At 30.5% G+C, this 13,871-nt stretch overlaps 1 protein-coding gene across 1 annotated transcript; it reads left to right on the top strand.

Moving 5' to 3' along the window:
- The first annotated feature begins 8,470 nt into the window (after positions 1-8,470).
- Positions 8,471-13,871, top strand: LOC111681410 (ATP synthase subunit alpha, mitochondrial). The gene is made up of 4 exons (XM_023443179.2): positions 8,471-8,684; positions 11,514-12,094; positions 12,198-12,999; positions 13,107-13,871. The coding sequence occupies exons 1-4, from the start codon at positions 8,619-8,621 to the stop codon at positions 13,314-13,316; spliced, it is 1,659 nt and encodes a 552-aa protein (XP_023298947.1). The 5' UTR covers positions 8,471-8,618; the 3' UTR covers positions 13,317-13,871.

The following is a 13,871-nucleotide window of genomic DNA, read 5'->3' as shown; positions in this document are numbered from 1 at the left end:
ATAAAAACGTTAATGGAAGGGTTTCCGAAAAGGGTTCAAAATTTCATCACTAGTGATTAAAACTATAAAAATATTTTTTTTGTAAATTGTAATAATAATTTGAATAAAATAAAAAAAAAATAAAGCTGTCTTAATTTTTATAAAAAAAAAATGGTAAAGTAGAAGACTATTAAAAAAAATAAAGTGGGCATTACTTTTTTGCCAAAAATATATTCGTTTCTAAATTATTGACAAGCAGGTGAGTTTTACCTGTTTGTCAAAAATTTAATTTCATTATATTCTATTGAAATCTATTATAAAGGAACCCGTTTTAGAATTCATAAAACGGAAACAGATTTTAGTGAAACAAGTTGAAAAATAACCGATTCAAGTGGAACCTAGTTGAGTTTAGAAATCTGTTTGGAAATAAAAGTCAAAAGAAGTCGAAAATAGTCGGAAAAAGTCCAAAATTGTCGACAAGTCTGTAATAGTCGAAAAGTCGTATAAAGTCGAAAAAGTCGAAAATAGTCGAAAAGTCAAAAATAATAGAAAAAGCTCGAAAAAAGTCGAAAATAGTCAAAAAAGTCGGAAAGTCGAAAATAGTCGAAAAGTCAAAAATATTCGAAAAAGTTGACTATTTACAAAATACAAAAAGTCGAAAAGTCGAAAAGTCTAAAAGTCGACTTTAAACTAACTGAAAAAAGTCGAAAAATCGACTTTGCATAAAATGCAAAAAGTTGAAAAGCCGATTATAAATTTTTCGTATTAGTTGTCGTTTCAAATGTTACGGAATACAAGCACTGTTGATGATCAAATGAACTTTCGACCTTTCCTTGTAATGAGAACAAGATAGCTGATACCACGAAGACCGATTTCGGACTTTGACTTGTCTCAGTTATTCGAAAGGTAATGACTATGTGCCCATGAACAGAGAGTAGATAGCTCGAGTATTTGAGCAAAGTTCTTATACATGGACCGAAAAAAATCGGCGGTGGTGAGTAGTCTAGTCAGTTAATTCAGTAGTTGGAAAAGTACCATCGTAAAATAAGGCCAACAGAACAGATAGTTGTGAAAATTGGAGCGTCCGGTTAAAGGATGAAATAATGGACCAATATGTAGCAAAATAATTAGAATTCGTCCTTGAAAAAAAAGTAACAAGTTTTATCTAATTATCTTCAAAACTGCGACCTGTAGTTTGTTTACAAGGTTAACATGGACAGACAGATATAAAACAAAATTTCCATACGAAATTTGATTTATAAAGCGTTTATAAAATAAAAATTTCTTTATGAATATGGGGGTTAGTGTTTAAGGTTCAAATATACATATGCAGCCCTCTAACTTTATTATTTTATCCAGTAAAAAATGTTTACGACTTAAAAAGTGTTAATTTATGCAGTTATTATATGAAAAAAAGTTTTGAAATTTTTTTCTAAATATTTTTTTTAAATAATATAATGGGTTTAACAAATTAAGAATATCAATCTTTAAAAAAGTAATTTAAAAATGTAATTACTTATATCCTAATATATAAGTACTTCACTTTACATGTAGTATTCAGTCAAAATTTGCATTACTCCTTCAATATGTGTGAAAACGTTTTCAAATTGATGGAAAAACGAAAATTCACCAGAGAGACAAAGGGAAGATGTAGATGAAGAAGAGAAGAGAGTAAAGAAATAACAAATTTTTGAGTATTTAAAATATAACACGACGTCGACGAGAACGAGGACGATGACAACGAGACACTTAACCAGAGAAAAAAATAAACGTCATACACGCACTTACGCAAACACTAACACGCACGAAAAATAGTATTAAAATGAAACAAAGAAGTGGAGGCAAACAACGTGCAGCATCATGTTTAAAGCTTAAAAGTATGATGAAGATGCTGATGACGATGTGAATGTTATAAACAACAACAACAACAGCAGCATTAGACAAATAGAATTAAAAATGGAGTTAAAAGAAATTGAAATAATTGTAGCAAGACAGCTGCTGTTGCTTACACACATACAGTTCAATATATATGTAGATGATAATAACTTTTAATGTTTGTATGTAGTTTTTGTTGTTGTTATTTTGGCTGTAAACAGAATTTGAAAGAGTGCTTGTGATGGAGGCTGTTAAATTGTTGTGGTGTTGGGGGGGGGGATTATTTTTTATATTTTCTTTTTATAAAAGGGAGGTTTGTGATTGTTTTCAACTGGTTTTATTTTTTGTTTGTTTTCGCTTTCTCTTTAATTTGCTTTTTGTTTGTTTGTGTTGTTGTTGTAGGTTTTCTTGAGTTGTTGCTGTTATTGTGTGGTTTTTTTTTTTTTTTTGTTAGTGTAGCTTGCTTTCTTTTTATTCTTTTGTTTTTCTTTTTGTTTTCTTTGTTTGTTTCACTAGTTAACGAAATTTCTTTGCTTTCGGCATTTTTTGGAGATTGGATGTGTTTTGTTGGTTTTTGTTGTTGAGAATTTACTTAGTTTCTTTTGATTTTTAATATAGAGTGAAATTATTTTTTTTTTATATTTTTTTCTTTTTCTGAGTAAAATTTTTATGAACTTTTACTTTTATTTAAGATTTCTTTTTTTATTTTTGGCAGTTTTGTTTTAGGTTTTTTGATGATTAATTTTTTTTCTTTAAATTCTCAAGGATTTTCTTTTGTTTTTACTTTGCTTTACTATTGTTGCATATTTATTTCAAATAAGTTATTTTAAGAAATGTAGCATAGCTTTAGGTGCTTAGATTTGTTTTCTTTTTAATTAAGAACATCTTTTATCTTTTGCTTTTGTTAAATTATTTATTTATGTTTAAAAATAAAAGACATTTACACTACACTCTTCAGAATATTTTTTTTGTAGTTTTCTCTCCATTATTAACACGTGTCATATTTTACAAACATTTTTTTTAAACTAAAACTTTTGCCACTTTATTTTTTTTTTCCTTAAAAAATTGATTATTTAATCATGGCGTTTTTTAGCTTGACATTACTTTTTTGTTATTAAAAATTTGTTACGAATTGGTATTTTCTTTTTGTGATTATAAAATGCGTATACGCATTTTTTTTCTAATTTCTAACTTTCACTTAAATTTTATAGATTTTTATATTTAGCTAAATATGTTTGTTTGCTTTTTTATTAAATTCTTTACGAATTTTAACTCTTTTAACCTTAAAACTAGGCTTTATTTTTTTATACACTCTAAAAGTATGCTTTACATTTTTATACACTTAAAAATATGCTTTACTTTTTTTCTTTTAATAAACATATATTTTATTTCTATATAATTGCCTTAATTGTATGTTGTGTTAGTGATAGTTGTAATCATCACTTTTTTTCTTTATTTTATTTTTTTTGACAAACTTTTCATTCGTTTGTTAAACGGTTTTAATTCATTTGCTTTTTTGCGATTTTCGTTTCTTTTATATTTTGCGTTTCTTTTTTTTACGTCACAGCCATCAGCAGCCGCCAGTTTGCTATACATAACACACAATAACCTTAAACATACGACGAAATCTTGCTACAAACAACACTCACTGTTACTCTAAAAATATACAGCACAAATTGTAGCCTATTTCCAGGCTTTAAACAAAAAACTTTTATTTTATTTTATTTTATTTTTTTAATTACTTTAGATTTTTTAAAGAAATTTAAAAAAAAAATTATTTTGTGAAAAAATTAAATTTTATTACAATTTTTTTTTTAATTTTTAATATGTACTTTTTTAGAAAAAATCAACAAAAAAATCTTCACCGTTAACAACGACCGTTTGCCCGTCTCTGTACGTTTATTTATTGACCCGACTACTGAGGCTGCTATCAGCGACTGATTGTTGTCAGGCATCTGTAGAAATGTCGTTGCTATATTATTACCGGAGTTTTTAGCTTTACTCTCTGGCATCTCTTCACGCACACACACACACATTCGCAAAAAGTCTCCACTAAGTTTTTTTATAACTTAACCTGTATCACAGCTCCTTCAGCCACCCTTTTTCTTTAATAAAATCTACTTTACACCCTGCTTACAATCAACAGTCATTAAGTTTAAAGAGAGCAGTTTCTCTCCCTCTCTTTAAAATTTATGTTTTTGGAGATTCATTCATATATATGTGTATCTTTTATTTACTCATTTATGTATGGTCTTTTAAATTTCCTGCTATTTATAATTCCAATGTGTTTTTTTTTTTCTTCTTTTTCTTTTCATTTTTTTCGTTTTATTGTCTTTCCTTTTATATATTTGACATTTTATTTTGTTTGTTGTGTATAGTCAGTCAGTTTTAGTAGTAGTTGTAGTAGTGCTACAAAAAACAAAGGATGTTTGGTAAATGTCACATAATTCGCTTACTACTGACATCTGCTGTTGCTTAGCAATAAATAAAATTACTAGCAGCAGCATCGTGTCATTACTTTAGCATACTTTTAGGATGAATTTATTTATTTGCTAACAAGTACTTGATGATTGTAAACAGATTTGAGTTGCCATATGTTTAACTTTGAATTAAAGTTAAAAATTTCATTTTTGTAAAGATTTTAGACATTTTTAAAAGAGTGGGTATTATTTTAGACCCGATAGAGTATAATTTTGTTAAAATAACCAGAAAAAAGTAATTTTTAACACCTTGAATATTTATAAATCTCAAATTTCAAAACCTTATACAAGTAATGGACCGATGAGGAAAATATGCAGCCGATTGATTTGCATGTAAACGAAACATGTTCGTGTAGAATTTCGTGACAATATAATTATTAAGTAATTAGTTATTTATGATGGAAGCTATGAACAACTAACGTACCCTGGGTGCTGCGCTACTCTATCACATTACAAATAAACAAGTATGAATGTATAGTCGGGCATGGCCGGTCATATGATACCCTATACCAGTCAATATGTTAAAAGTGTGGATTATTTTACTTATTGTTGACAAAAAAAAGAGATTTTCTACAAGAGGGCTCAAAGGGGAGCAGGGGTATATATAAACCTATACCTCTAAATATTGGTAGAGGAATTTACGTTTACTTCTTAGTTATTTATGTAGAATTTAATTGTGTTATTAGTGTTTATAAGTAAATTTTGACCTTCAAGTCATTATCTGAAGGGGAGTTTTTTGTGGGGGCTACTAGGGTCAAATGAGGCCCGATCCTTTAAAGTTCTTTAAAACTAAAATTTGAAGATTTTTGTTGATATAATAGAACATTTAACGCAATTATGAATCCAAAGGCCTTTTCAGGGATAGGATTGTATGGTGGCTAGGCAAATTGATGAACGATTTCAACCATTTTTTATAGCGCTCGTCTTTGAATTAAAAGAAGAGTATGTGCCAAATTTCATCAAAATATATTGAAAATTTGTGACCTGTAGCGTGCGCACAAGGTTTGCATGGACACACAGACGCTGATCGGACGGACATAGCTAAATCAACTCAAAAAGTGATTCTGGGTCGATTGCTATACTTTAAGGTGAGTTTAGGACCAATATTTTTGAGTGTTACAAACATCAGCACGAACGCATAATACCTTCCCACAAACGCATAATACTCCCCCCGACTATAGTGGAAAAGAGTATTGGATTCTATATTCAATGTTAAAGAAAATACAAAAAGTACTATTTGATGAGCAAAAGGTACCAAACATTTCCCTCTTTAGTTGTATTATTTAATCAGAGCCGTGCAGTTTAAATATAGTTGTCTCTAGGTAAATATTATTATAATTTAAAAAATAAAATTGAAATGACAAAATGGTGGATTAAATTCTAATTAAAATAGTACAATTTTTCCCATTAGGAACATACTTTTTCAAAAATAAAGTTTACAAGTACCAAACAATTTACATGAATTTTATATTATAGTGGACTTAGTACCCGAATAATATACCAAAAGATTATTTTGTGCGAGTAAATAAACTATTTTTTGAATTTTATAAAAATTGGCCCAATGAGTTTGAATAAAATTAAATATCACATTTTCCCATTTTGGTACTTTTAAAAAATGTTTGGTTAAAAAAATACAGTTTTTTCCTTTTACACGCAAAAAGGACTGAATAATTTTAAAAAGATATGTGCAAAATATTTACAAAAATTTTATTATGTTTATTAGTTAAAATTAGTCTTTAAAAGACATGCAACCTATATTTGAAATAACTCAACAAAATCAATAAATAAGACCGTTAAAAAAGTGTTACCAAATTTTCAAGTAAACATAGTTGTATTTGGCAACAAAAAATATTTCTTACTTTCCATAACAACTCTGTTTAGCATTTAACGAAAGAAACCAGCTGTTAGTATTAGTTTGCTGAATATAAACAGAGTTGTATTAAAATACTATGAATATTTTATCAATTGGAGAATATTTATTTCAAAGAACAGCAAAAGTTTAATTGTATATATATGCATTATTGAAAAGTAAATGGATTCATAAATATATATAGAAATTATGATATTAAATATTAGAACGATCACAATGTAAAACCTTAATCGACTATTTTATGAAACTCGTAATCACTATTAGACATTTATTAAAAAACTTCAAATTAAAGAAGAGAAATATTTGTTGTTAATCGAAAAAATTATGAAATTACTGCACCTTTTCCTCAAAAGTTGTAGGTTAGATGGTGATTAGGGTTCTATAGTTGAAACGAAAAGTCGACTTTTTGCATTTTATGAAGAGTCGACTCTTCGACTTTTTGCATTTTATGAAAAGTCGACTTTTCGACTTTTTGCATTTTATTAAAAGTCGACTTTCGACTTTTTGCATTTAATTAAAAGTCGACTTTTCGAATATTTTCATTTAATTTAAAGTCGATTTTTCGACCTTATCCGACTTTCCGACTTTTCGACTTTTTCCGACATTTCGACTTTTTTTCGACGTTTTCCGACTTTTCGACTTTTTCCGACTGTTCGACTATTTTCGACCTTTCGACTTTTTCGACTATTTTCGACTTTTTCCGACTTTCGACTATATTCGACTTTTTGACTTTTTTCGACTATTTTCGACTTTTTCCGACTTTTCGACTATTTTCGACTTTTTTCGACTTTTTCCGACTTTCTTCCACTTTTCGACTATTTTCGACTTTTTCCGACTTTCGACTATATTCGACTTTTTGACTTTTTTCGACTTTTTTCGACTTTTTCCGACTTTTTTCGACTTTCGACTATATTCGACTTTTTGACTTCTTTCGACTTTTTCCGATTTTCTTCGACTTCTTCGATTATTCGAAAGTCGATTTATAGAACCCTAATGGTGATTGCTCCGGTGATTTTGATTTTGTAAATTATAAAATTAAAAGCTAAACTCGATTCCATTAAGCCCAATAATGGAAACCAAATATACATTTACTATAGCCTTTAAATTAAACCATAAATATAAATAATTTAATTAACATGAACTCAAGATAAAAATTACATATTTATAATAAATCGAATTTAATTTTTCCCAAAACTTTTAGATTTATTTTAAATTAAATGAAAATGTATTCAATAGTTTACGTTTTGTTTTGCTTCATAATCATCTGGCAACTTTTCTTATAAGTTCTCAAGTCATGTTTATATATTACACAATAGATGGCGCGGTACTGTATTTTTGTTTTCATTTATATGACTTCATAAACGAACAAAGGATAATGAATGATCTTTTTACTTTTACTATTTCATACTTTTAAAAACCACTTATCAATAACCTCCTCTTATTTGGAACTTAAGAAGTTTTTAACAGGTAGACTAAGAGACGGACCGAAAAGTCTTTGAACCTAATAAGTTTGATGGCTGCTCTATCTAAAAGCTGTGGTGAAGCTTTGTTTGTTTTACCAGGGAGGGACAAGTTCTTACTTCTTGCACTGTATTGTTGTTTTCAGTTCTACGACTTCATAAACAAAGGATAATAAACGATCTTTTGACTTTTACTATTTCATACTTCTTAAAACCACTTAACAGGCAGACAAACAAAGAAACGGACGGAATCTATAAAGTTTGGTTGCTGCTCTATCTAACAAGTTAATGAAGCTGTGATGGAACTTACAGCGTAGCTTTTGTTTTACCAAGGTGGAACACGTTCTTATTTCTCGCAGCCATCAAAAGTTACCCCTTTTATACTTTCTTTAAAAATAGCAATTATTTACATTTGAAATGCTAAAAAACCATAAAGTAACAGAATCCTTAACATTTTGTTTTCTTTCAAAATACATAAAAAAGAAAATTAAAACTTACAGCGATGTCCATTTCCTTTTATTAAAAATATTAATTTCACTGATATTAGCATTATTAATTTCACTTTAAATTGAGAATTAATAATAAAACAATTCTATTTTTTTACTATTTATATTTACAAATTTCAACAATCACTTTTAACAAACAAAATGTCTAAATAAAAAACACAGATATCTTATAAGAATTTTTTTTTGTTTTCCTACAACTAAAACAATCTGGCAACATGACAGACGATTAAATAACTTAACGATGTGGCTGAATAGAAACAAGAAATTTAACGTTAAACGGCAACACAGATTTAACGAAGAAAAGACACCATTCTTGTCGAGTTGAGCGAACGTGAACGATTTTCGTCAACCATCTTTTAAAAACTACGTCTAGAGAGGAGTTGGGTGTATTAGAAGTAAAATCAAATTATTTTTGCAACCAGCGACAAATTAATTAAATTTAAGTAAAATGTCGATGATTTCTGCTCGTTTGGCCTCATCTGTGGCCCGTTCTTTGCCCAAGGCTGCCCAACAGGTATTAAATTTATAACAAAAAAAGGAAAATTTTTTCCAAAAAAAATGTGCAAAAATTTCGTGTGTTAAGTGCAAAATGTAGAAAATTAATATTATTTCCAATTGGCTGCCTGAAAAAATAACAAAACTAAAGTGCTAAAGTGTTAATAAGTTTTTTTTGCGAGAATCTAAGAATTCTTTAAAGTAAATTTTAAGGTTTTCCAATTATATTTTAAGAAAAAAAGTAATGGTTACGCAACCTTTGGTTAGGTTTTTATAGAACAGCATAAAAATGTGTGTGTGTGAAAAGACGGGGTCATGAACAAGAAAAAAAACTGCCGCTTGTAACAGGAAAAACAAGAAAAATTACATAATTCTTTAATAAAATGTAACAAATTGTAACATTTCTTAAGGGAAATTTGTATAAACAAATTTGCCAAATAAATTTTCCGGTTACATAAGTTGTGTGTTAGTTTTGCGGCAGTTTTTTTTCCACTCGGCTCCCCGGTCTCTCAGCTGTCATATAACTGCTATCGTCTCGTCAACGATTAGTTTTCATGTATTGATTTTGTTTTTTTTGAGGTTAGGTTGAAAAATTATATAGTGTTTTTCTTGTAGTATAAAGCAATTAATAAAATTTTTCTTAATTTTTAACAAGAAATTGAGGAAAAGTTTATTGAATTAGTTTTTAGTTTTTTTAAAACAAATTTTTTAAAAATTTATTGCAATTTCTTATTAGTTTTATTAGAATGCATGTGCTAGAGAGAGACAACTGTATTGTGTATTTGCACTAGAAAAATTTCATGTGCTGCCATATGTTTTTTTGCTTTTTTGGTTATTTAACTGTCAAGTTAAAGTGGCCAAATGAAAATTTCTTACATAAGTTGAAAAATTGCCAATTTTTATAAAAAAAAACATGTAAAATTTTAAGAAAATTTTAATAAATTCATAATTTTTATAATATTTACTTAAGGAAATTACATTGTTTAGTATTTTCTAATTAGAAACATGTAAAAAAGTTTGTGTAATAAGTTGTATACAGTTGTTTAAAAAATGTTCTTGTTTACTTAATTTTAAAATATTTAATTTATAAAAACAGTATTTAGAATAATTATTAGTATTAAGTAATTTAAAAAGTTTTTTATATTGTAATTATGTTTTCTTTAAGATTTTAAATAGTATTTTGTTTGGATTCCAATTTGTAGACGAAATAGTTGTACATGAATCACTTTCGGTTTATGTTCCAAATTTTCAATTATTTTTTTAAATAATTTAGATATTTGTCGATTTTATCTAACCCCTCCCTTTTTATCCAGTTGTAATAGATAATTAGGTTATAGGTCTTCCAAATTTTAAGTAAATCGATTTTATCTAACTTTTTTTTATACCCTACACCACTTTAGTGGGGAGGGTATATTGGGTTTGTGCTGATGTTTGTAACATACAAAAATATTCGTCCTATACCCACCTTAATGTATACCAATCGGCTTAGAATCATTTTCTGAGTCGATTAAGCTATGTGCGCATGGTACAGGCCGCAATTTTCAAGATAATTGGATGAAATTTGGGACACACGCTTCCCAAGGACGAAGCCTATTGAAAATGGTTAAAATCGGTCCATTATTTCGACTAGCCCCCATATAACCGTACCCCCCAAATAGGGTCTTTTGGCTTATAATTAATTTAAATGATCAATTATGTTAACAAAAGTTGACAAAACTTAGTTTTATAGAACTTTAAATGACATTTCCGATTTTTGTAATGATCGGGCTTCATTTGACCCTATACCCCATACAAACTCCCCTTCAGAAAATGACTTAAAGGTCAAAATTCACTTACAAACACTAATAACACTTAAATTCTACATAAATATTATTGAAGAAGACCTAACTCCCCCTACCAACATTTTTTAGGATAGGGCCATATATTGCCCTACTCCCCTTTGAGCCCTCTGGTGTAGGGTATCATATGGTCGTCTACGCCCGACTATACATTAATACTTGTTGTATATGAAAGAGCCTATGATCTAGTATTACGTATTGTATGTGCACATTGTAGTTGTTTGTAGTATATTCCGGGGTTGACAGCCCTTGATCGATAATATCAGGTCATTCCGGTATGTAGAACCGGCTGTCGGGGAATGAGTATGTACATGTACTAATATCATGTATGGAAAAGGTTATAGAATAGTCTATTCGAACTATTCCATGAACCTAAGTATTGATTTGTCTTTTATTTTTGAAAATCTTGTTTAACACACAAAATTAGCTTAACATTGTTTGTTCTTAACTCCCTTCTAACTAACAAACCTTCTCCCCCTTAGTAGTTATGTTCCTGAGTACACATATTGCTTTTTCCCCTGCTAACCACATCAAAGGCAAGTGCACTCTGTATCTTATTAGATATATAAAAAGATTTGATACAATTTTCTTAAACTTGCCAACATAAAAATATTATTGGCAATCATTTATTCATTGATGATGAGTCCTACAAGATCACATCAATTGTGTCTGAATTGCTACAAAATATTTTGAAGCACGCCAAGCATCCAATTACTAACTTAATTAGTTTAACAAGTTACTAGATAAAGTAGTTAGCAAACTAATTTTGAATTATCCCATTGAACTCTTTTCAAAATCTTTGTCAGATTTACAAAAAAAAAAAAAAAAAATAGAGATTTTCTTGATGTTTTCCTCTTTGATTTTAAACAAATTCTTGTAAATCTATAAGATTTTGAAAAAGCTAATCAAATCAACAAAGTTTTTATGTCGCAGCTTGATAATAAAACAAATTTCTTTAAAAAAAATCTAAAATCAAAATCTAATTATCTTTTGTTTTTCTCACAAACAAGGTCGCTTGCAAAGCCGCTTACCCCGCTGCCACTCTAGCTGCACGTAAACTCCATGTCTCCAGCACACAACGTAGCGCTGAAATCTCTTCCATTTTGGAAGAACGCATTATGGGTGTTGCCCCCAAGGCTGATTTGGAAGAGACTGGCCGTGTGTTGAGCATTGGTGATGGTATCGCTCGTGTTTATGGCTTAAATAACATCCAAGCCGATGAGATGGTAGAATTCTCTTCTGGTTTGAAGGGTATGGCCTTGAATTTGGAACCCGATAACGTTGGTGTTGTCGTCTTCGGTAACGATAAATTGATCAAACAAGGTGATATTGTCAAGCGTACCGGTGCTATTGTCGACGTTCCCGTCGGTGATGAATTGTTGGGACGTGTCGTTGATGCTTTGGGTAATGCTATTGATGGTAAGGGTGCCATCAACACCAAGGATCGTTTCCGTGTCGGTATTAAGGCTCCCGGTATCATTCCTCGTGTATCTGTACGCGAACCTATGCAAACTGGTATTAAGGCTGTCGATTCTTTGGTACCCATTGGTCGTGGTCAACGTGAATTGATCATTGGTGATCGTCAAACTGGGTAAGTTATTTAGAAATTATTAAAAATCCAAGAAAATTAAAAAAAAAATAAAAAAAAATCTTTTAAATGTTAATTTTTTAATATATTTTTCTGCTACTTGCAGTAAAACCGCCTTGGCTATCGATACCATTATCAACCAAAAGCGTTTCAATGATGGTCAAGATGAATCCAAGAAATTGTACTGTATCTACGTTGCCATCGGTCAGAAGCGTTCCACTGTTGCCCAAATTGTCAAGCGTTTGACTGATGCCGGTGCCATGGACTACTCTGTCATTGTCTCTGCTACCGCTTCTGATGCCGCTCCCTTGCAATACTTGGCTCCCTATTCCGGTTGCGCTATGGGTGAATACTTCCGTGACAAGGGCAAACACGCTTTGATCATCTATGACGATTTGTCCAAACAAGCCGTTGCCTACCGTCAAATGTCCTTGTTGTTGCGTCGTCCCCCAGGTCGTGAAGCCTACCCCGGTGATGTATTCTACTTGCACTCCCGTTTGTTGGAACGTGCCGCCAAGATGTCCCCTGCCATGGGTGGTGGCTCTTTGACTGCCTTGCCCGTCATTGAAACCCAAGCCGGTGATGTATCCGCTTACATTCCAACCAATGTAATTTCCATCACTGACGGTCAAATCTTCTTGGAAACTGAATTGTTCTACAAGGGTATCCGTCCCGCCATTAACGTCGGTTTGTCTGTATCCCGTGTCGGTTCTGCTGCCCAAACCAAGGCCATGAAACAGGTCGCTGGTTCCATGAAATTGGAATTGGCCCAATACCGTGAAGTCGCTGCCTTCGCCCAATTCGGTTCCGATTTGGATGCTGCCACCCAACAATTGTTGAACCGTGGTGTTCGTTTGACTGAATTGTTGAAACAAGGTCAATACGTACCCATGTCCATTGAAGATCAAGTAAGTAGCGTACAGCTAAAACGTTTTATATTAAAAAAACAAAGTTTAAAAAAAAATTAACACTTTTGCCCATGTGTGTATCTTTGCATATTTTTCTAACTTCCTAGGTTGCTGTCATCTACTGCGGTGTCCGCGGTCACTTGGATAAGATGGATCCCTCCAAGATCACCAAGTTCGAAAAGGAATTCTTGCAACACATCAAGACCTCCGAACAAGCCCTCTTGAACCAAATTGCCCAAGAAGGTAAAATTTCTGAAGCTGCCGATGCTAAATTGAAGGAAGTTGTCACCAAATTCTTGTCCACCTTCCAAGCTTAAGCTCTGAACTACCATCCATCATTTAAATAAACAGCAGTTTTACTACTCATAAGTTACACTACTCAACAACACACAGTGTAAAACACACCGTCAGCCACACGTTGATCGTCGTCACGTTATTCTTATAATTTAATTATAAAATTCCGTTATACGAGAAAGAAAAAATGCAGAATTAAAAAAAGAGAAAAACTTAAAAAACCATCTAAACAAGTTAAAAACATAAAAACAGAAATCTTTTAAAGAATTAAAAACCAAGTCATTTGCAAAACAAGAATTAAGTTAAAAAAGAAAAAAAAACCCATAATTACTACAATAAAATGTTAATAATTAACAAAGAAAAAAATCGAAATTTCCAAAAAAATCTATAAAATTTAAAGTCGTTGATGTTTTCCTTTATTCTTATTATTTTTTTTAAGTTCTCGAAGAATGTGGTAATCGTCTTACATCATAGATATTTGTGCATTATTTCAACGATACTTTTGAAAATATGAACAATATTCAATGAACTCTTTTTTCTTTTTTTTTCTTCTTCTCACCCTAAAGTGAGAGAGCGCC

Source organism: Lucilia cuprina, chromosome 6 (assembly GCF_022045245.1).
Source record: "Lucilia cuprina isolate Lc7/37 chromosome 6, ASM2204524v1, whole genome shotgun sequence".
Lineage (NCBI taxonomy): Eukaryota > Metazoa > Arthropoda > Insecta > Diptera > Calliphoridae > Lucilia > Lucilia cuprina.
Note: the sequence above shows the minus strand (reverse complement) of the source record. Positions and strands in the feature narration are given on the sequence as shown.

Coding starts and splice junctions, on each gene's coding strand:
- LOC111681410 (XM_023443179.2), top strand. CDS start 8,619: ATGTCGATGATTTCTGCTCGTTTGGCCTCATCTGTGGCCCGTTCTTTG. Junction 8,685..11,513: donor TGCCCAAGGCTGCCCAACAG/GTATTAAATTTA, acceptor CTCACAAACAAG/GTCGCTTGCAAAGCCGCTTA. Junction 12,095..12,197: donor ATTGGTGATCGTCAAACTGG/GTAAGTTATTTA, acceptor TGCTACTTGCAG/TAAAACCGCCTTGGCTATCG.